This window comes from Solea senegalensis, unplaced genomic scaffold (genome assembly GCF_019176455.1).
Source record: "Solea senegalensis isolate Sse05_10M unplaced genomic scaffold, IFAPA_SoseM_1 scf7180000014313, whole genome shotgun sequence".
Classification (NCBI taxonomy): domain Eukaryota; kingdom Metazoa; phylum Chordata; class Actinopteri; order Pleuronectiformes; family Soleidae; genus Solea; species Solea senegalensis.
Window position 1 is genome coordinate 2,221 of NW_025321018.1, and position 21,584 is coordinate 23,804.

Genomic DNA, 21,584 nt, shown 5'->3' on the forward strand with positions numbered 1-21,584 from the left:
AAGGGAAACTAGCTAGCAGGATGTCGGTAGCCACCTGCAACTGCTCCAGCTGGTGAGCAACCTGACTAGCTGGCTAGCTATCTAGCGGGACGTTTTTATGATTGTCCATCATTTTTACGATCTAAAGTATAACATGTGAAACTGACACAAAAAGTGTCGTGTTAAACCTGTTGTGTTGTCGCTGTCAGGCTAACATTATTGTCTATCAACACTTTGTTGCAGGTCGTCTGATATCTCTAAGGAATAACAGTCTGCTGCCACCTGCTGATGTGGAGAGTTACTGCATTTCACACTTTGCACAGATTGTACAAATTAGAGTGCTGTTAGCTCAAATATTTCAAATATTTTTTTGTCTATATGGGTTGAAACAGAGGCAGTGAAGGCGGCTGTCTTTCCTCTTCACGGTTTGTCGGTTTGGTGTGTCCTGGCTTTTATTAATACGTCCACTTAACACAGAATGTCTTTGTTTGTAAAAAAAGAAAAGAAAAGAAAAATCTTTATCAGGATTTGATGTGAATTTTTCACGTTTACAGTGTCACTGTTTAAGCGTTTCTGCGCTGATTGTATGGCTTGAGCTCGATTGCTGCGTCCGACATTTACCACGACTCACTGTGTGCCGGCAGGTTTCCACGTCATCACTTATAAGTACAGACTGACAAAAACAGATCCCACTCTCCGTCACCAAGGTCCCTGCTGACTGCATCTCTGAATTTTACAATCATATCTGTGGAATGAAAGGCTTAAACATGCACTTCACTATGTCCACGTGTTCCTGACTAATGCATTTTGGGAATTAAAGAAATTGCTGCATATATACACAACGGCAACCGGCTTTATTTTGTACGTTTTATCGGCATAAGCTGACCGACTGCCTACATTTTATTGCCTCGGTGAATGTGTCGGTTTCTTGTACAATGCAAAAAAAAAAATCTGCCAAAGAATAAACAGATTTAGAAGACTGTAACTCACATAATCACCACTGGGTTCTATAGTCAACCATAGTTTCTTACAGTGAATGTGCGTAGACTCAGCAGTGACGACGTAGACGCGCCGCTGCCCCATAAATAACACTTTTAACACAGAAAATACTTCTGTATTTTACATCGACACTAATATTATTTCATATTTATTTATTAAATTCTCGCTGTATGCCAGCATTAATTACTGTTACAGTGTATGGTATATATACATCTATATTCTATTTAAAAAAAACAACTGGATTTGAAAAATGTTCAATATTCATAGCCACCACCTCACACCAGTTCCCACATGGTCATTAGTGTGAAACAGGAGTGTCCACATTTTGTCACATACTGTATGTGTGTAACATGACTCACACTGCTTTGCTTTAAAGTCGAGCTTCGAAATGATGTAAATACACCATGAAAACCTTCAGCGCTGTTGTTTCTCATTAAATATTCAGTTCTGTGGTTTTGTGACTCGGTGTCGAAATGATTCTGTTGGAAATAAGTTTACGACGTTCTCTCACTGATTTGTGCAAATGTGTCAAATATGGACGCCTTTAATCCGTTGTTATTTTAGAGACGACATCAAAAAAATACATATACAGTTTACGGATTATTTATCCTTTCAAAAAAGTAATGTACAGTGGAATTGGAATAAGATTTTTGGATATGATGGTTGTTTTATTCTGTATGATTTTACAGGCACACATTTACAAGTATAGAGAGTACAGAGAAAGATCATTTACAATATTAAGAACAGTCTTATGCTATAATTATAATTTGAAATAATAAATGATTTATTAAATATCTTATGTAGCTATAGGCAGACATAAGGACAATTAATACACAAGTGATAATAAATGTGCAGTATTTGATTATTATATAGTGTTTCTTATTCTGTTATTAGTGGTAAATAAGAGTGCAGTTATTTGATTTATTAGGATTCCTCTTAGCTACTAGTGTGTAAACAGCAGCTTCTCTTCCTGGGGACAATAATTGTCCACTAAATGTCCACGTTCAACATGCCTCATTTTATTTTGAAGGTCTCTCTCTTCCTGAAGCTGTGTGACTGAGCAGTAAAACCCTGAAGCTCCAGCATCAAGTCACTGCTCTGACAATGAAGCCTGATTTAAATCTGCTCCTCTTCTTCGTCTTCTCCCTCGTCCTCGTTGACGTGTCTCTCCCTGTGGAACCGTGTCCCCCTCGGTGTCAGTGTGACTGGGACGTCCACAGCGTGTCGTGTTTTGGAGCAGAGGCTGTGCCTGTTTTCCCCTGCAGCACTCAGGAGGTGTAAGTGAGTCCTCTCTGTCTCTGTGTGCTCTGACTCCAGCCTGGGACTGTCTTCACTGGGACCATGTCTCTGTTTCAGGTGGCTCACTGGGACCAGACTAAGCTCTCTTCCTCAGGACGCCTTCACCAACCTGCCCAGCATCTCTCACATGTAAGACCTGACACTGACTCTATAATAACATACACTAACAAACGTGTCATAGTGACGTGGTGATTTTGTACTGTTGTATGAGTTATAGTTATATAGTATGAGTTATAGTCATATAGTATGAGTTATAGTTATATAGTATGAGTTATAGTTATATAGTATGAGTTATAGTCAGTCACCAGAAGGATTTTAACCACTTTATCTGTGGTATTATAATAACTTTTTCAATGCTTTATCTCACTCTAAGACAACCGTTACGCACAAAAAACTAAAAGTTTGAGTCATTTTGTGAACCACTCACTCTTCAATACCAAAGTCCTTCAAGAAAATCTGTGATTTTATTTTTAATCAGATTTTAGGCACTTAAAAAAAGACTCACTTAATCAAATCTATGATATCTTAAGAATGAGTTTTTCCGCTTTAACTTGTTGTAAAATGGCCATTTCTAGCAGGAAATGTGTGTTGTTTGTAAATGTCACCTCCCACACCAAAGTCAGACATGAGTTGTTGATCCACTGTTGCTCTCTTTAGTTCAAATGTTTTTTTGTAGCTTTCGTGTTTGAAATTCTTTGTTCAATTTTATCTCAGTGACACAAACCTACCACAAGAGGCAGCAGAAGACCAGTAGCGTTATTGACTAGTCTTGCTAACAATTTTCTTTTTTGCTTTTTCAAGCTTCTTTTTTGACTCTGCAGGGGATTCTTTTTTTAAAAAGAGAGCTAACTGTTGTGTACGACTTTGTTTTTCAGATACATCTCTGACGATGTTTCTTTACGATATCTCGAGAGACATTCTTTCCACAACCTCTCCAGCGTCACACACATGTATGTATGTTTGTGTTTTTCTGCTTTAGCTTCATCACAATTCAGAGTTAATGGCAAGAAAAAATGCTGATACAGCAATATGTATATATAGATATATATATATATATATGTGTATATGTATATATATATATATATATATATATATATCATTGCCTTGGCTTATGAGGCCAAATATCAATATTTTAACCTAAAATTTGTGTGTGTGTGTGTGTGTGTGTGTGTGTCCAACAGACAACTGACTAGCATCAAAACCCTCTCATACATTGTCCCTGAGGCCTTTAAGGATCTGCCCAATCTAAAGTATCTGTAAGTAAAGTTTCTTTTTACATTATTGATGTATAATGTACTTTACATGTCACATTAGCTCCACCCACCATCTCCACCTAATACAAAAGTGTTTGCTTTTACACTTAAAATTGTCAATCAATAACTCGATCGTTAATCGCTGTTTTAAATAAAAACAACTTCTGATTTCAGCTTGTTCGATGTGGATATTTTATATTTTATTTGCCGGTGTCACTTTTCAGGTTTGGGAAACACCAAATAACATTTTACACCTTTTTTAAAACACTCTTTTAAAGTTGTTGTTTTTTTTGTTCAGTGGGTTTGTATGAAAGACACCACGCAAGACTTTATTGGCAAAAATGTAATATACTATCCATAACTATGTTTGTATGGATGAATACGCACACTATAATAAAAAATACATATTTTTAGTGGCCATAAAATTTGCCTTATATATGATTTTTACAAACAAGGAAAAATGACATCCTTTGTGGTACCTGAAGGCCACCGTAGTTTAATGACAGAGCTGGAAAAAGGAGTGGTGACTCTCGTCACATGAATGCTTCTTAAATGACAATCATGTCATCATTGTAATAAATGTGCCATATCAAACAAACTTTAACATTATACATTATTGTAACTATCTATGTTGTATATTATTCTCACGAGAAAACAACGTTAACTCAGCTGCTGCTTCTTTGTCTTCTCAGTGGAATCATCAACACGGGCCTCGCGTCGTTTCCTGAGCTGCGACACATTCACTCCAGACAAGAGGATTTTATCTTGTATGTCACATATTTATACAGAGAACATCATTAAATACACGTATTTCTGTATATATCTAGGGTTCTATGCGTTCTATGTGTCTTTCACAGGGAGATTGTGGAGAACGCGTTCATACAAGTCATACCTGCCAACTCCTTCACTGGGATCTCTGACCACGCTCTGACCATGTGAGTCAGGATTTAGTCAAAACGACTGTTTTATTTCACACTCATTTCATTTATTCTTATACAACTGCACTTAACCCACTTAACAACACGGACGTTTACCTCAGGAAAGTGAAGTTTGTGTCCCACACCAAACTCCACAGAGATTTTACATCACAGCACACAGGAGTTGTTGATCCACTGCTGCATTCTTCAGTAAGTTCAGGTGTGCTGTTTTAGTGACTTCAGTGTTCCTTTATTCAGATTCAAGTCGACCAGTAGCCACTGTGTCCCTGAGAGCTAAAGTTTTCTCTATGGACTTTGGTAAACAAGCTAAAAATGCTGTTTAACATCAAGGTAAACTATTTTTAATATCTATTTTTTTAACTTTCCACTCTGTGTTCCTCCCCTTTGTCTTTAAGCATGCTGAACAGCAACGGTGTGAGAGAAATCCAGAGTTTTGCCTTTAATGGGAGCAGACTGGAGGAAGTGTAAGACTGATTTTAACACTTTATGTAGTTGTAGTAACTATACAAAGAATAATGTGAAGTCCATGGTTAAAACATAAGGTTCTTATATTTTACCTGAACATAATGATTAAAATATCTTCTGTCCATAAGCTCTTTGTCAGTTTGAAATAAACACTTCACTGTCCATGAAGAACAAAATTCTGATTCATTAATGAATCAAGTTATATGAAGTTTTGTGCATGTTAAATTATGAAATGATGAGTTTTGACCTTGTTACTTTGTTCAGGTTCCTTCACAGGAACGTGGATCTGGAACAAATCCATGAATTTGCGTTTGACGGCGTGATTCACGGCCCCACTCAACTGTGAGTGAACTGAATCTTCAGGAATGAGTAAAAATAGCCTGTTTTCCTTCTTGTGTCTGAAAGCACTGCAGTGCTGGAGTGTGGAAACAGCTTCACCTTTGTGTCTTTGTTTGTTTCCTCTCAGGGACCTCTCAGAGACCAGGGTTAGCTCTTTACCTCTGAGAGGGCTGGAGGCCATTGAAAAGCTCCAGGTCAAAAACACTTGGGCTCTGAAAGCGCTGCCCCCCCTCAGTATGTTTCTGCACTTACAGAGCGCTGAACTAACCTTCCCGAGCCACTGCTGCGGCCTCACCATGCTGAAAAGATGGAGAGGGTAAGAGAGAGACAATAGAGAGTTATGGGAAACATGTTCTGACCTCGACGAGCTGCTGTAATTAAGCGTGATCATTTCTCATCACTGACAGTTGTTTCTCAGGTGAAATATGTAGAAGGTTATCAACAGCAGCAACAACGACTGCATGTGAATATACACACAGACACACAGGCTTGCTTTATGTTTGTAAACCTTTTTATTTAACCCTTAGTGCTCACTTAGGCGCACCCTTCACAATAATACACAACTCCTTTACAGTATATCTATATATATCTTCAGGCTTTTCAAAATGCATTTTTCCCTCTTCTTATGTATTGTTGAGTCAAAGTTATGGTTCATTTTTGTCGCATATTTAAAACAAAACAAAACAGGAGCAGCAGTAATTGTGCCAAAGTCACAAAATAGACTGTTTTTCTTTAATTTTGTTCATAAAAACGAGCCGAGTGAACTTTGACCTATTCCCAAATTTCCCAAATTCAATCCAATGTGTTTATATGGTTGTTGTTCCTCAGAAAAAAAGGATATAATACACTCTATATTGCACATTCTTTTACAGCCTCTGTATATATACGTTTTAAATATAGTAATGGAAAAAAAGCCTTGTTTAAGGTTTAAGGCCCAGGTGTGTCCACAGAAGTCCACTCCGGTCCACTTGACGTAAATCCACCTATTTCTGCTGTGGTCCTCATGGGGTTGTTGTCACTGTTTATTATTTAGTATTAAAAGTGGGATTTAAAGTTCACGTTCAAACTGTAATTGCCTACTCGAAATTTAAATGCTGCATTCTCATAAGCACCTATTTAGGTAGTAGTACCCCATAGAATCCAGCAGAGGGCACGCCACTCTCTCTCGCCACGCTCCGTCATCTTCAGCTAACAAAAATAGAGCCTCTCTCAATCCCAAAAAGTTGTTTTTTTTCCACCCTACTCAACTGAGTGTAATGAATACTCTAAAGCGAGCAGCACTGCTAATGAGGTAACAATTATGAAAATGGTTAAGAAATAAAAATATTTATATCTGTTGTTTTTTGTATTGGAAAAAGCTTTGATTCCCGGCTCCGCTTCCAGTCAACATGCCGAGATACTTAACCCCATGTTGCTCCTGACAGCTGTGCTGGAGGCTATGAAAGATAGAAAATACAGACCTCTAGTGTTGAGTCCACATAGACAAATCATGATCCCTGTAGCACAACCCTCTCCAGTCTAGAAACATGTAGAAACATGTAGAAATCTTTGACGAGGTCGTTGGTACAGCAGTTTTTTGGTCTATGGAGGTTAATTCTCTGGTTATTGATCTTGACTGTTTAGACTTCCTGAGGCCGTTATCTGCAACCTGACGCGGGCGTCTTTGGGGAAACTGCAGGAATTATCTGCTGTCGTATCTCAGAAGGACCCGGAACACAAGATCTTCCACCACCCGAACGTCAGCGTTGGTCTCTCGACGGCTGGGTTCACAGACCGCAGTCCAGGTGCTCCGGTCGGTCTGACTGAACCTCAGTCTCACATTGATGAACTGTTAGTCGTGGAGTTCCCCACTCAGCAGCCGAGTGACGGTCTTGACTTTGCGATATGTAACGAACTCTACGGAGGCGTTCTTCGGCCAGCGTGCACTCCGCTGCCTGACGCCCTGAACCCCTGCGAGGACGTGATGAGTTGGAGCTTCCTGAAGGTGCTAGTCTGGCTCGTTGGCCTGTTAGCGATTTCCGCCAACCTCCTGGTGATGTTCATCCTGCTAACCAGCCACCAGAAGCTCTCCGTCACCCGCTTCCTCATGGGTCACCTGGCGTTTGCGGACTTCTGTATGGGCACGTACCTGCTGCTCATTGCGTCAGTCGACTTCTACACACAGTCGCATTATTACCTCTACGCTATCGCCTGGCAGACGGGAAGTGGCTGCAGCCTCGCGGGGACGTTATCGGTGTTTGCTAGTGAGCTGTCTGTGTACACACTAACGTTAATCAGCCTCCAGCGCTGGCACACCATCTTCTACGCGATGAGGCCCGACAGGAAAATGAGGCTCCGCCACGCAGCTGTGCTCATGCTGATTGGCTGGCTGCTGTGCGCGACCTTGGCGCTGCTGCCGCTGGTCGGCATGAGCAGTTACCACAGGGTGAGCATCTGCTTACCCATGGACACGGAAACGCTTGCTGCTCAGGCGTACGTGGTGTCCGTCCTGATGCTCAATATCACGGCGATGGTGGTGGTTAGCTTGTGTTACCTCCACATCTACCGTATGGTTCACAACCCGCAGCACCTGTCCAGCAGGTACGACACCAGCATGGCCAAACGCATGGCGGTGCTCATCTTCACCAGCTTCCTGTGTCTGGCTCCCGTCTGCTTCTACGGTTTGACTGCAGCGTTCCAACAACCGCTGATGACGGTCACCGACTCCAAGGTACTGCTTCTTTTGTAGAGGGATGGTTCAGTATTTCTGTGGTTATGTAGCCATGTTTCCAACGAGTGGAACGGTTCGGTCCATTCCAGCTAGATCGGCTCCACCCATGACCCATGTGTCAGTTGATTGGGGGACAGAAAAACGTAACTCCCTTGCGACTGGTGTTTGTTCAACGACTGCAGTCTGATCTCATACAAAACTTGACATCTTGTTGAGGCAAACAGCCTCAAACTGAGCAGGAAAAACAGATTTTAGTCACTTAAAACTTAACTTAACTCAAAAAAAGCCTCATCTAATCAAATATACATCAGCTTATGTTGATTATATCTTAAGAACACGTTTGATGCTTCATCTTGGTGTTCTACAAACTCTACAAACAGGAAACCTGTGTCGTTCGTAAAGTCCATAGAGAAAATGAGCGATTTTACATCACAGCACTCAAGACTTGTTGATCCCACTGCTGCTTCCATCAGTAAGTTCAAACATCTTAGTGTGTGACTTCAGAGTTTGAAATCCAGAGTTCAGATTTATTGCAGTGACACAAACTGACCAAACGAGGCAGCAGTGGACCAACATCTCCTGTGTCCTTGCGAGCTTGAAATCGCAGATTTTCTCTATGGACTTTGGTGCAGAAGAGTGAGCAGTTTACAGACTTTTTCTTGTTGGAAAATGCTGTAAATCTGTGAACATATTCTTACAATATTGCATATATAAGCTGATGTTGATTTTATTGGCCGTTTTTGTTCCTGGTGCGTTTGTATAATTCTACTGCAGAGGGCGCTCATGGCACAGTCAGTTACATGTCTAAAAACCTGAATTACCTCAATCTGTGTGTTTAAAATAAAACAAAGACTGACTTGTGTTTTTTCTTCTGCAGGTGCTGCTGGTGCTTTTCTACCCTCTTAACTCCTGTGCGCACCCATTTCTCTACGTTATCCTGACTAAAGCCTTCCACAGAGACATCCTGATGCTGCTGAGCCGGTTGGGGCTGTACCAGTGGCAAACACACCTCTACTGAAGGAGAGTGTTGGTGTAGAGACTTTCAATGAGTCAGCTGGAGGCCGGCAGCCACGCCCCTAATACACTACAAAAAATGTCCTGCACTTTACTTTTAAAATTTAGCTGAATATTTTACATATGGATTTGTAAAAATAATGATGAAATATAACTTTATCTTGATGTTAGACGGCATTTTTCAAACAAGTTACTGAGGTTTGCATCACTCTGTTAAACCGTTCTCTCTCCCAGACCAAGAGAGAAAAATAGCATTTTTAGCTCACAGGGACAAAGGAGCTGCTGGTAAGGATTTTAGGATAGAGAGGGAATGGTAATGGGAGGATGGAAAGAGTACTTTGAAGAGCTAATGAATGAGGAAAATGAAAGAGAGCAAAGGGTAGAAGAGGTGACTACTGTGAACCATGAAGTAGCAGAGATTAGTAAAGATGAAGTGAGGGGGGCACTGAAGAGGATGAAGAATGGAAAGGCAGTTGGTCCTGATGATATACCTGTGGAGGTATGGAAGTGTCTCGGAGAGGAGGCAGTAGAGTTTCTGGTTAGACTATTCAACAGGATCTTAGAGAGTGAGGGGATGCCTGAGGAATGGAGAAGAAGTGTGATGGTGCCCATTTTTAACAATAAGGGAGATGTTCAGAATTGCAGTAACAATAGAGGAATAAAGTTGATGAGCCATACAATGAAGTTATGGGAAAGAGTAGCGGAAACTAGACTGAGAGCAGAAGTCAGCATTTGTGAGCAACAGTATGGTTTCATGCCTAGAAAGAGTGCTACAGATGCAGTATTTGCTTTAAGAACAATGGTAGAGAAATACAGAGAAGGTCATAGGGAGCTGCATTGTGCCTTTGTAGATCTGGAAAAAGCCTACGAGAGGAACTATGGGGCTGTATGAGGAAGTCTGGAGTGGCAGAGAAGTATGTTAGACTGGTGCAGGACATGTATGCCACAGTGATGTAGTACTCGAGTCCGGTCTAGATTTCTGCTTTCTCGTACTCGTCTCGGACTCGTTCCTTCAAAGACTTGGTCTCGACTCGGACTTGGACCACAGTGGGAGGAGCAGGACTCGTAATTTTCAGACCGAGTCCTCGAGACCAACGCATTTTTTTATGTTCATGTTATGTCCTAACTATGATTAAAAAAGTCAGGGTAGGCTTAACATGTTGATGACAGAGCAGCACTGTTGAAGCAGTTTATAAAAATAGGCAGAAGATGATGCATGTGCTAGGGATTTTTTTAATGATAGTAAAAGCATAGTCCATATTAAGACGTTAAGACTGCTCCTCTAAACAATTCCCAATCCGGTAAGCCCTGTACTACATCAGGGTTCGGCTCTGAGTCCCTTCTTGTTTGCGGTGGTGATGGACAGACTGACAGATGAGGTTAGACAGGAATCTCCATGGACTATGATGTTTGCAGATGACATTGTGATCTGTGGTGAGAGCAGAGACCAGGTGGAGGAAAAGCTCCAGAGGTGGAGATATGCTCTAGAAAGGAGAGGAATGAAGATTAGTCGCAGCAAGACAGAATATATGTGTGTGAATGAGAGGAACCCAAGTGGAACCATGAGGCTACAGGGAGTGGAGATAAAGAAGGTGGAGGATTTGAAGTATTTAGGGTCAACAGTCCAGAGCAGTGGAGATTGTGGAAAAGAGGTGAAGAAACATGTTCAAGCTGGTTGGAATGGGTGGAGAAAAGTGTCAGGGGTAATGTGTGATAAAAGAGTATCAGCCAGAATGAAAGGAAAGATATACAAGACAGTGGTGAGACCAGCGATGCTGTATGGTCTAGAGACAGTGGCACTGAGGAAAAGACAGGAAGCAGAGCTGGAGGTAGCAGAGATGAAGATGTTGAGGTTCTCTTTGGGAGTGACGAAGATGGATAGGATCAGGAATGAGTCAATCAGAGGAACAGCACATGTTAGATGTTCTGGAGATAAGGTCAGAGAGGCCAGAATGAGATGGTTTGGTCATGTACAGAGGAGGGATAGTGAGTATATTGGTAGAAGGATGCTGGGGTTGGAACTGCCGGGCAGGAGGTCTAGAGGAAGACCAAAGAGAAGGTTTATGGATGTAGTGAAAGAGGACATGAAGTTAGTTGGTGTGAGAGAGGGGGATACAGAGAACAGGGTGAGATGGAGGTTGATTCGCTGTGGTGACCCCTGAAGGGAGCAGCCCAAAGGAAAAGAAGAAGAAGTGACACAGGAGCTGCTGGTCTACTGCTGTCACATTTGGTCAGTTTGTGTCACTGAGGTGAATCCGGCGACAGTGGCAGCAGTGGTTTAACAACTCCTGTGTCCCTTGAGCTAAAAACGCTGCTTTTGTGAATGGACTCTGGTGTGGGGTAGTGAGTGATTTATAAAGGGACTTCAGTGGAAACTGTCAAAGTACATTTTAAACAGACAACTATTTTTCAAATACATTTCATACAACTTCTTCATTCCACTGTCTTACTGTTGTCTCTGCTGCTGCCTGTTGTTGACATTTTTAAAAACTTCATACACAATTAGAAGCACTACAATAAATGGAGATCTTAAGTGCAGTTACACAAGTGTCACATGGAAGCTTTTAACATATTTTTTAAATATATATATATTTATATACAATACAAATGCTAAATGCTATGGTTTGCAAGTGAAATACGTGGAGTCACAACTGGCTTGTTTTTCTGTTTAATGCTTTGTTTACATGTGTCAAAAATCAGAATGAAGCTCACCTCTTCAGACACGCGCTTTAATTTTATATTGCACAGGAAAATCTGTGAACATCATACAGTGCAGTGAGAAAGTCAGGAGGCCCAGCAGCTCAGATGTAATCTGGATTAACAGATCTTTTTTAAGAAACATAACAAATGATTGTGTTTTCACTCTGAACACTGTCACGTAACTAAATTAAGAGCTTATTACATTCACACAAACTCAGCAGTTGCCCCTGAAGTCATAATTTGCAAATTATGTCACTCCCAGTTTCCTCAGAATGTCCAAGGTCATGCTAATGTTAGCATTACAACTATGCTCGCTAAATAGCAAGGTAATCCAGTCCATGAGCCACTTTATGTGGTATTTAACTTATAAAAAACACTGTATCAACATAGACACCAGTAGGACATCACTGAGTGCAGTTGAGCTGGTGTTTGAACTACGTCATGACTGTTCTACAGCTCTCGAACACCAGCAGATTCCCGGACCATGCTGCTGTAGACTGACGTGTACATGTTCAAAACATCCAGAGCTGAGGGGCGGAGCCTGGGCTCCGCATTCTTACACTCATCGTGGATCTGGAAAAGATGGAAGTGGACTAAATCTCCCCCAGGAACCCTTCCCATCAGAAACTGCGTCACATCTGGGATCTTCCAGATATCAGTCTTCTCGTCGTATCCTGGCATTAGGTCGTCTGAAAATGGCTTTTCTTCGTTTCTGAGAGGCCACAGCTGCTCTGGGGCCACAAAGTCTCCAGTTAGCTCTCGATGACCACATTTCACCAGGGAGCCTCTGGACTGGTCCACCTCAGGTAACGCGTCCAGATCGTTCACTACCAGGTTGAAGTCAGTGGTGAGCAGGAACTGGGAGAGTGTTTTCTCAAGGCTGTTGGAGTCGCACATGACTCGCCGTCCTGCTGGACTGTTATGGAGGTAGTGGAGGATGGAGACGTAGTCCATGGCCAGCCTCAGCCTAGTCTGCCAGGTGTTATGCTGCTGGTTCCTAGCTTCTGCAAGAACAACGTCCAAGTTCAGCAAAGAGCCATATGGGTGGTGCTCTGTGACCAGAGTGTGGTCTTCGAGGCAAAATCCAACCAACTGCACCACCAGGCGTCCCTGCAGAACCTGTAACATTGACAGACCGTGGAGAAAGTCCTCCACGTAATCCGGGGAGGACAGTTCAGACAGCGCTACCTTCTGAGCTCTCCATTCAGCAAAAAACACCTGCAGATAGAAAATAATATATACTTTAAAAACATCCTCAATAGCAGAGGTTAGTAACAAGCAAACCACAGAGACCCATGAGTGTCTACCTTCTTCACGGCTCCCTGACCAATCAGCTTCAGCTTGCGCACTTCAGCTCTTATTTGTGGACACTGGAGCCACGGGGTGCAGTTCTTCATGGTCACCATTTTGAAGTGTCGAGGTGCACAGCCAACACCAGAGGACACCATCTGCTGGTCAGTCTGATGCAAGGAGTCCAGGTACAGGTAGATCAAGATGTTGCTGAAGAGCAAGGCAGCGAGGCACAACATGACCACAGGTAAGCCGTAAGAAAAGGTGCGATTGTTGCTGCTGTTGCGATGCATGGTATCAGTGCCTGGAACAGAAAGCAAATAGTGATGACGGTTCTCAGTCAACCAGGTCAGGCTCATCTTCAGAAGTTAGCTATAGTCAACTGGACCCTAACCCTAAATCAAGCAAGTCCAGCTGCTGACAGCAAAATATTGAAGATGACACTGACCTGAATGACTGAGAAACAAGTCAAGTTCAAGACAGTCCAACTCAAGCAAGTCCAGTTCAAGTCCAGTTCAAGTCCAATCAACCTCGAGCAATTCCCGTTGCCTACAGCTAACAACAGAAGACAAAGGTATGAGAGTTAAATTACACCTCCTGGTGGCTCTCTGCAGTATTGGGCATAAGCCCCACCCTGTCTGTGGTCACAAATAGGGCATAGGTCAAATGAATGTTCCAAAATGCTGTAGTACATATGCCAGGTCTGTATGTGGCGCTGTAATGCTGCTACACCAAAACAGAGAAGACATTGAGCATGTGTGCTGTGTGCAAACTTATTTTTTTACAGAAAAAGAGACAGAATGAAGAAAGCCAGGGTGATTAATGAAAGAGAATATCCTAAAGAGGAAAAAGAGGAGGAAGACAAAAACAACAATGATGACTAATGCCAGCACAGGTGAGAGAGGTGTCCCTATAAAATCATTGTTTTCCCACAGTAGCATATTGGTTGTTGACCCGAAAACACAAGGACAGGACGCAGTCATCAGACTGACGTATGCCCATGTTTATGATAACTTTAATCATTTATTAGAAAACAGGCTGTGATGTCACGCATGGGCAGAACTCCAAACTTTTTGTAAGAGCTCAATACGAAGTGCTGTAATCCTTTCATAAGTCCTTCTGAAAAACATAACAGGAAGAGTAAAGTGCAACACGTTTTCAGTGTCGCAGAATTTAACGTCCTTACTAAAAATTCCCAAACATTTTAACCTACAGACGTAAAAACATAATTCTACAAGTCCTGTAAAATCGTCACGACTCTACAGGTTCATTTACGTTAATGTTAAACGGATTCATTATCATCTCTGTCGGAGTTCGAACCCGAACAGTTTAAACCCACCAATGTCCGGGAAGAACCGGAACTTGTCTTAGGCAAGGGCGGAAGTTCCGTCCCACCAAAGAAAAAAACAAAACAACAAGAAAATAAATAACATACTGTAGAGAAATGTGCCAACAACGAAGCCGTGGTAACTCGACGTCACATGGTGTTTTGACTCGGCTGATATTTTGAGCAGAAGAGTTCGTACTTCGTCCTGATTTCGCGCCGTTTCGACGATTTAAAATAATACTATCGCCAGCCATGAGACATTTGCTGCTTGTGAGCGTTACTGTAAGGCGCATGCGCAGTACCATTGACTTCTGTGTCTCCTTCGTATTGGGTTTCCCCTGAGTTGTTTTCCCTGCAGCGCCCCTTTGTGGCGACAATCAGAATAACAGTGATTCATGATCAACTGTTGAAAAACGATTTTTTAAATCGACAGCAACTGAGAACTTTTATCTTCGGTGTTTGTTAAAACGCTGCTCCTTTCATCCATTTTTGTTTTAACTCAATAGAACACCAACGCCTTCACATATCCTATGAGCCCTTGCACACGCCATGTCGATTTTCTGAATAAAATACTTATTTTATACAGTTATGACCAAATTTTACATGTTAAAATGTGAGATCTTACACACCTTCCAAACCTCCAATTTAGTGCTTTATTAAACGAAAGACTATCTACTTTTAAATGTAATATATTCACGTTTAAAAATTGATTATTATGCAAGTGTAGAGCAGTCCCAGCCCAAGCGTTTATGGGGCCCTAAGCAGAATCTGACACGTATCATCGCATCGTCTATACCATCTAAAATATTCAAATATCTATGTGTATAATATATATACACATTTTGACACGTTTGCCATTGGCTGCTGCCCTGATGTACATCTGCCACCTCCTGGCAGGATGACATGACAGGTGGTGTACTACCAACTGACATTCATAGTCACCTGAACCAATATCTTTGATGTCGTCAGTGAAAACACCTGAATGTGACACGAGCAGTCCAAACAATCATGTACACATTTATTTATTGTAACAAAGCAACTGGTTACACTTAATTTAACGTGAACAGGTTTCCAGTGGAGCGAGAGAATCATAATCTCTCCCGTCTCAAAAATGTTAACAAAGCCCAAAATTACATTTTAGTTTTTTGTTTTTAATAAAAAAAAAAAATGTACAATTAAAAAGTTTGCTGTTGGCGCCTGGAAAAGGGAAAAAAAAAGAGTTTATTTAACAGAAACTGTTAAACTGTGTGTAGTTATTAACGGTCGTTTACCAAGGTTACATGTTTATCCCAAAAACATTTACAACAGTTGAAAGAAAGGAACGAGCTGGTGCTTTCGATCAGTTCCATTAGAAACATGAGTCACAAACAAAACAAAAAAGAAAAATCAAACCTCTAATAAGCCTGATGCCCCACCACTGGATATATTATAATATACATTTATATATAAAAGTGGCTAAGGATGCTATGATTGAGTTATCACTGCACCATGGCTTATTTTTATTGAACTCACAACTTCAACAGAAACGGTCATTTCCTATCTTACATAAAAATTGCTATTGTACGTATTTTAAATCTACGTAGGATGACGTGCAGAATGCTACAAACATTTTTTTTTCCATTTTTTTATTCTTTTGCATGTCTTTGGGAGATGAAGAGAAACGATGACGGGGTGAGACTCGCCGAGCCGCCACCGCAGCAGCAGTGGGCGTGTGGCGCTGGTCTTCAGACGTTTGACCGCAGAGGAAGAGGACGGACAGCCTGACGACACATGGCAAAAAAAAACAAAGAAGAAAAAAAGAAGAAGAGAGAGCCTGTTTTTGTGTTTTCGTTTTTTACAAATGCCCTAAACCCCTCCCCCTCCCTAAATCAAAGTGTTTTGTTCCGATGAGTTGAAGGACGATCGCAGGAGGACAGGGACAGAGTCAGCGCAGAGGGTTAGTCTTCATCGTCCTGAAACACAAACGGAAAGAAAAGAGCGTCGTCATGACAAGTCTTCATCCAGCAGGGGGGGCAGCAAGTAAGTTTTTGATACTTGAATATAGAAGGGCTTACTTGATGAATGTCAACTATGTTGATAAACAATTACAATCGTTTTTTAAGAATTACAACCAGTTTATCAGATTTTTCAGCTCTTTAAATGTGAATATTTTCTGGTTTCGTTGCTCCTTTTGGGTTATTGAAAACAAATGTGTTGTAATAGTACTGATACAGTATATATAACCGTGTCATCAGCGTATACTGTAACTGTATGGAGCAGATGGAGAGAATCGATTCTGTGGTGTCTTTGCTCTATATAACAAAGAAATCAGTAAAACTGAATAATTTTGGTTTGTGGACAAAACAAGACATTGGAGAACATCATCTTTTCCAGGTTTGAGAAACAATGATCAACGATTACTCGATTAATTGTGAAAATAATCAACAGATTAATAGATTATGACCATAGTTAGTCATAGTCCTAATTGAATACTGGGCCAAACATTGAATCTTCATTGAGCAGATTTTTTTTCTACTATATTTTGTTCTTCTTCATTAATTCTTTGACAATTATAGTTCACTTCAATTTTGGGAATTACTGCACCTTTGAGCTGACCATATGCTGATGTTTTATTATTTAATGGATATTTACTTTCTGAACTTTATTAAATTTAATCTCTTTGAATCAGTTTATATTTTTTTCAGAATAAAGGCTCTAAATCTGTGTGAAATTAAATACGCAAATCGATAAAAATCATCTAATGGCCAGTTGCTGACCACTGATGTCTGGTTCAGGAAGAAGCAGGACTCACCTCTCCATCTTCTCCGTCACCGTCTTCATCGTCGTCTTCACCTTCCTCTTCCTCTCCCTCATCAATGTCCTCGAGGCCCTCCTCTTCATCGTCGTCGTCATCACCGTCGCCTTCCTCGTCTTCCATGTCGGGGACCTGAAGAACAAACACAAGTTAAAGGGTGAGTTCTGTGGTTGCATGAGGAGTTAACTGTAGTGAGAGCGCCCCCTATGCCTACAAGCAGTATGAAACAGAGGCTCACTTAAAAGCACAGTATGTATTTTTTTCAATTAAGATTTTATTTCTGTGAGTTTCAAGTATTGTAAACATCTTATTATTTTTGAACTATTTGAAAGCAGAAATGTTACATATTATATCTTTAAGTATGAGATATCTTGAAAATCACTGTTTTATCTCAACGTGGAGGAGACGTTTCCAACAGAAAACTGAAGTTTGTGACACTGTAAGCTGCTCACTCTCCCACACAAAAATCACCAATTTAAATGTATTTATTTTGATATGATGCCACATTTTTATCGTCCTCACTCTTGCTCTTTCCTCTGTTTCTGCAGGCTCTGGATCTGGCTGCACAATTAATTGTCAAACATCAAAATCACAATTTCCAAATTAAGACACTGGAATTATTTGTGGCAAAAACAGAATTATGGTGAAATTATGTAGTGCTATAAGAATTCTCTGGCCCATATAATGAAATAATGTCAAATCATCGATATTTGGATGGATTTCCTTACGAAAATTACAGTTCAGTGTCAAGAATTCCGATCAACCCATCATTAATCAACTCCTGAATTAATTTTGACATTTTCGAAAAGCCATTACAAATCTAAAAGCTACAGTATAAAACCGCCCCCATATCAGGTCACTTTTCCCCCACTGGCTGCTCCACGTTCTTGTTGAAAACCCTGCGTGCACATAGACACACACACACGGACAGACTCACCAGGTAGTACTGCAGTGGGTTGGGCCAGATGTCGTCCTTGATGACTTCTCCCAGCTCATCAGCGCCTGCGTCTGAGTGGTCGGTGAACCAGGTGAAGAAGCTCTCGGGCTCCTCGTGCTGCCGCTTCTTCCCGGCTTTGTTTGGCGTCTGACCCGTGCGCTTCGTCAGGTCCTGGAGGTAAACAAAACAAGTTTGTGGAGGTTTCGGTTTATTTGGCTGTATTTGTTTTTAAACTGCAGCAGAGTGAAAAGAATGTGAACCGACCTTTCCGGCTTTCCACTTTATTTCGCTGGATTTGGAAACGGGATCCCCACTCTCGTTCACGTTAAACTCTTTGGAGAGGGACTTGTTCTCGAAGTACGGGTTCTCGTCGAAAAACTGCAGCAAAGCAAAATGAACGCATGACACATCTGAAGCAGGAAGTGGGAAAATCAGAGCTCACAAAGAAAACATGAAAACTCACAAAATCTATTCTGTATCCAGACTTTATGTCCTCAAACTCAGTGACCTCCACCTTCGACAGATAATGAAGCGCCTCTTCATCCTCCTCGCCCAGAAGAGCTGAAACTACAAACGGACAGATAGACAGACGGTCAGCAGCACATAAATCAAGGTAATAAATCATAAAATAAAAATGAAAGCAACAGTTAAAAACTCGTTACCTTGTGGATGGTTGACGAATGTTGTGACCCAGAAGTTCGGGATTTTGGCTATGAGTTCTGATCGCTTCTGAAAATATGGCTGACGTAATTTGTTGAACTGTTGCTCTACTTTTAAAATTTCTTCACTCGCTTGTTCGTTCAGTCTGTGAGAAGAAACACAACAGCCATTAGAAAACTTAAAAACACACATCGACTTCCATTCATTTTAACAACATAAACAAAGCTGTATCCCGTCTTAATCTAACCACAATTAAAATCGTAGCCCTAAACTTAACCAGTTCCCCTAAAATTAGGTTCTGCCTCATTAGGACCAGGTTTTGGTCTCTATAAGGACTACTAGTCCTGACAAGGTCTCCATAGATTCAAACCCACCTGTCGATTTCGTTCTGGACTTCATCAATATGTTCGATTGCTTCCTGTTGCTCTTTTTCTGAAAAAGAAGGGGAAGAAAAATAAATAAACAAAAAATTCATCCATGCTGTAAACACATATAGCTTTGTTTCCTGCACCATGTAACCATGGTTACATAATACAACCTTCAGCATCACAAAGATGACAGGTTTAACATTCACATACAGCTTTACAAGACGCTGTGATAAGTTTTATTATCAGTGGCGTGGTTTATATTTTTTGCTTGTTTACATTTTGCTGATATTTAGGTTTTTCTCAGGTACGATAATCCCAATATTAACATATTTTAATATTAATACAGTTTCATAGAGATATTTATTTTCACTGTTTTTTGTTGACTAGTTTGACCTTGAGTTCACCTGGTATTTAAACATTTATTTTATAATGTTCTTCATGTTGCCTGCTATGTTTTTATTATAATATTTCATTGCATTGATTCAGCACTTTGATAAATTATTATAATTCTATTTTATGTTTACATTGATGCTGAAACTAAGATTTTTAGGAGGATAAATATTTGTAAATAAGCGCCATCATTTACAAATAATTTACACACATAAAGTTACATACATATTTTTTATTATTGAAGCTTTTTTCAGTGCGTTTACTTTTAGTGGTTTCTACAATTAACAAAAATTAGTATAACTTGTAGTGGGCAACAATTTCAAAAACACATTTTCTTTGAATTTAGTACAACAAATAGTTGTGTAAATAAGTGAAACTTTGATATTTAACACAGATACAACTGCTCTGATTCGCAAAATGTTTTTGTATTTATTGTTTCATTGCCTATTATGGATTTTAAAACCACAGTGAAGTTTATTTCCCTTTATTGATCAGTTAAATGTTTGTGCCAGAAAATGGTGAAAAGTGTTTTTTTATTAAAAAATTTATTTTGTCCATAAACCAAAGCTAATAAACGCAGAAAATACTCAATTTTAAAAGGCAAAAAATAACAGTTTTATAATAATGGACGGGCTAATAAAAGCATTTATTCGCAGGTCTACCAGTAAAGTTAAGAGTCTGGTTGTGCAGTATTGTGAGCCCCATACGCTGCATGGTAAATAACGCGGGAGGCCAGGCTCACTGTGCATGTGTGTGTAGCTTCCTGTTGCAGCTGAAGGCGGCCTGGTTTGAATGAGGGTCTCTGCTGCACAAAGCTTTCAGCCTCTCACTCACAATAACACACCGCAGCCTCCGCACTGAAGCTAATCACGGCCACAAACACACCGTGTCTCCTCGTCCACATCCATTCTCTACTAAAACAACACAACAACACGCTTGTTTACGTCCACGTCGAGGCTAAAACACGCGTGGATCCGTGTTAACCAGGACGGCTCGACCGGGCCTTCCCTTCTCCTGACTGAAGGAGGCGGGACGCGGGGGGATGCTCGAGCCGCTAACACTGTGTGCGTAAACACGGTGAAAACCGCGCCTTTAAATGTCTCCTGAGGGAAGATTAGCGGCTCACACAAGACGCTACACGCCGCCTTTGCGACGCAAACATTGGCCTCCTTGACAACAACCAGCACTGAGTGAGCGGTAGTAGCCACAACGAGCTAACGAGCTAACCACCGTTAACATGCTGGCTAACGCCGCGCTAGCATGCTACGTTACCGAAGAGTCCCGCGGAGCAGCGGTAAACCCGAGAGCGCGCGCGTGTAAGGGAGCGTACATCAGGACCGTTTTTTCGTAAATACGCCGTAATTTGAACCGGAAACGGCGCACGAGAGCGCAGAGAGAGGGGGAAAAACTGAGAAAGGGACGAAAACAAATGAAAATGGCGTTGTACAGGATAAGCGCCATTCCTTCACGTTACCAGAGGTCTCGTCCGCTCCGTCGTGGTTCGAGTTCTCCTTCCTGCTCACTTTCGCCGATGAGGCCGACATGGTTTAACGGTCGATACCGCGCCTGTTCAGACCAGATGTGCGTCCCCGGGTGCGTTAGAACTCTTCTCTGCGGTATAAAAGTTACTTCCACCTTCAAACACTGCGTGTTCTATGAGCCCACGGTGAGAGGAATCAGCGCAGATCCGCACGCTGGTTTCTTTCTCTCTGTCAGTGGAGACGCGACGGTGAACAGATTTACCACTCTCAACTGCCCCCAGGCGGCTGGAGTGTGACACTGCAATTTAAACTTATCACTGCAACAATATAATATTACATTTTGTTTTCAGCTTAAATTAGCAGCAGGGTTGATGTAGTACTACACTAGGCTTTAAAATAAGCAAATATATTACTACAACAAAATTATGCTACATTTTGTTTTCAGATTAAATTAAATTAGCAGCAGTGTTGAGGCAGACAGTACAAGACTGTGAAATATAAAATAAGCAACTGTATTACTAAAAAAATATTATACTACATTTTGTTTTCAGATTAGATTAAATGAGATACATTAAGCAGCAGTATTGGGACAGACAGTTTGCCACAAGAATATAAAATAAGCAAGATAAAATACACAAATG

At 41.0% G+C, this 21,584-nt stretch overlaps 3 protein-coding genes and 1 long non-coding RNA gene across 6 annotated transcripts; 2 read left to right on the top strand and 2 right to left on the bottom strand.

Annotated features, from left to right (window-relative positions):
- The first annotated feature begins 2,082 nt into the window (after nucleotides 1-2,082).
- Nucleotides 2,083-9,392, top strand: LOC122761046 (thyrotropin receptor-like). The gene is made up of 11 exons (XM_044016271.1): nucleotides 2,083-2,255; nucleotides 2,335-2,406; nucleotides 3,153-3,227; nucleotides 3,459-3,533; nucleotides 4,223-4,297; nucleotides 4,388-4,465; nucleotides 4,864-4,932; nucleotides 5,198-5,275; nucleotides 5,400-5,588; nucleotides 6,896-7,982; nucleotides 8,860-9,392. Exons 1-11 carry the CDS (start codon nucleotides 2,083-2,085, stop codon nucleotides 8,998-9,000), a joined length of 2,112 nt encoding a protein of 703 aa, XP_043872206.1. The 3' UTR covers nucleotides 9,001-9,392.
- Nucleotides 9,393-11,648: 2,256 nt separating this feature from the next.
- On the bottom strand, nucleotides 11,649-14,599 carry pomk (protein O-mannose kinase). 3 transcript variants are annotated; one of them, XM_044016272.1, is made up of 4 exons: nucleotides 14,422-14,599; nucleotides 13,435-13,541; nucleotides 13,004-13,290; nucleotides 11,649-12,914 (listed from the first exon to the last, which is right to left on the bottom strand). In XM_044016272.1, the coding sequence occupies exons 3-4, from the start codon at nucleotides 13,277-13,279 to the stop codon at nucleotides 12,147-12,149; spliced, it is 1,044 nt and encodes a 347-aa protein (XP_043872207.1). In that variant the 5' UTR covers nucleotides 13,280-13,290; nucleotides 13,435-13,541; nucleotides 14,422-14,599; the 3' UTR covers nucleotides 11,649-12,146. The 3 variants fall into 3 exon arrangements, with proteins under 3 accessions (XP_043872207.1, XP_043872209.1, XP_043872208.1); XM_044016274.1 differs by lacking the exon at nucleotides 13,435-13,541; XM_044016273.1 differs by lacking the exon at nucleotides 14,422-14,599 and having other exon boundaries at nucleotides 13,435-14,403.
- A 2,469-nt stretch (nucleotides 14,600-17,068) lies between these two features.
- LOC122761044 (protein SET-like) lies at nucleotides 17,069-21,169 on the bottom strand. The gene is made up of 7 exons (XM_044016270.1): nucleotides 20,937-21,169; nucleotides 19,079-19,136; nucleotides 18,707-18,849; nucleotides 18,508-18,611; nucleotides 18,309-18,422; nucleotides 18,045-18,215; nucleotides 17,069-17,239 (listed from the first exon to the last, which is right to left on the bottom strand). The coding sequence occupies exons 1-7, from the start codon at nucleotides 21,004-21,006 to the stop codon at nucleotides 17,084-17,086; spliced, it is 816 nt and encodes a 271-aa protein (XP_043872205.1). The 5' UTR covers nucleotides 21,007-21,169; the 3' UTR covers nucleotides 17,069-17,083.
- Nucleotides 17,203-18,422, top strand: LOC122761045. The gene is made up of 2 exons (XR_006358518.1): nucleotides 17,203-17,264; nucleotides 17,656-18,422. It is a non-coding gene; the product is annotated as an uncharacterized LOC122761045 (long non-coding RNA).
- Nucleotides 21,170-21,584: the final 415 nt, after the last annotated feature.

Bases quoted from the DNA above. Each gene is read 5' to 3' on its own strand.
- LOC122761046 (XM_044016271.1), top strand. From the start codon at position 2,083: ATGAAGCCTGATTTAAATCTGCTCCTCTTCTTCGTCTTCTCCCTCGTC. The intron at 2,256-2,334 runs GTAAGTGAGTCC...TCTCTGTTTCAG, and splicing joins CCCTGCAGCACTCAGGAGGT to GTGGCTCACTGGGACCAGAC. The intron at 4,933-5,197 runs GTAAGACTGATT...TACTTTGTTCAG, and splicing joins GGGAGCAGACTGGAGGAAGT to GTTCCTTCACAGGAACGTGG.
- pomk (XM_044016274.1), bottom strand. From the start codon at position 13,279: ATGCATCGCAACAGCAGCAACAATCGCACCTTTTCTTACGGCTTACCT. The intron at 12,915-13,003 runs GTAGACACTCAT...TTCTATCTGCAG, and splicing joins GTCAGGGAGCCGTGAAGAAG to GTGTTTTTTGCTGAATGGAG.
- LOC122761044 (XM_044016270.1), bottom strand. From the start codon at position 21,006: ATGTCGGCCTCATCGGCGAAAGTGAGCAGGAAGGAGAACTCGAACCAC. The intron at 18,423-18,507 runs GTGAGTTTTCAT...GCTTTGCTGCAG, and splicing joins CTGGATACAGAATAGATTTT to TTTTTCGACGAGAACCCGTA. The intron at 17,240-18,044 runs GTGAGTCTGTCC...TTTGTTCTTCAG, and splicing joins ACCCACTGCAGTACTACCTG to GTCCCCGACATGGAAGACGA.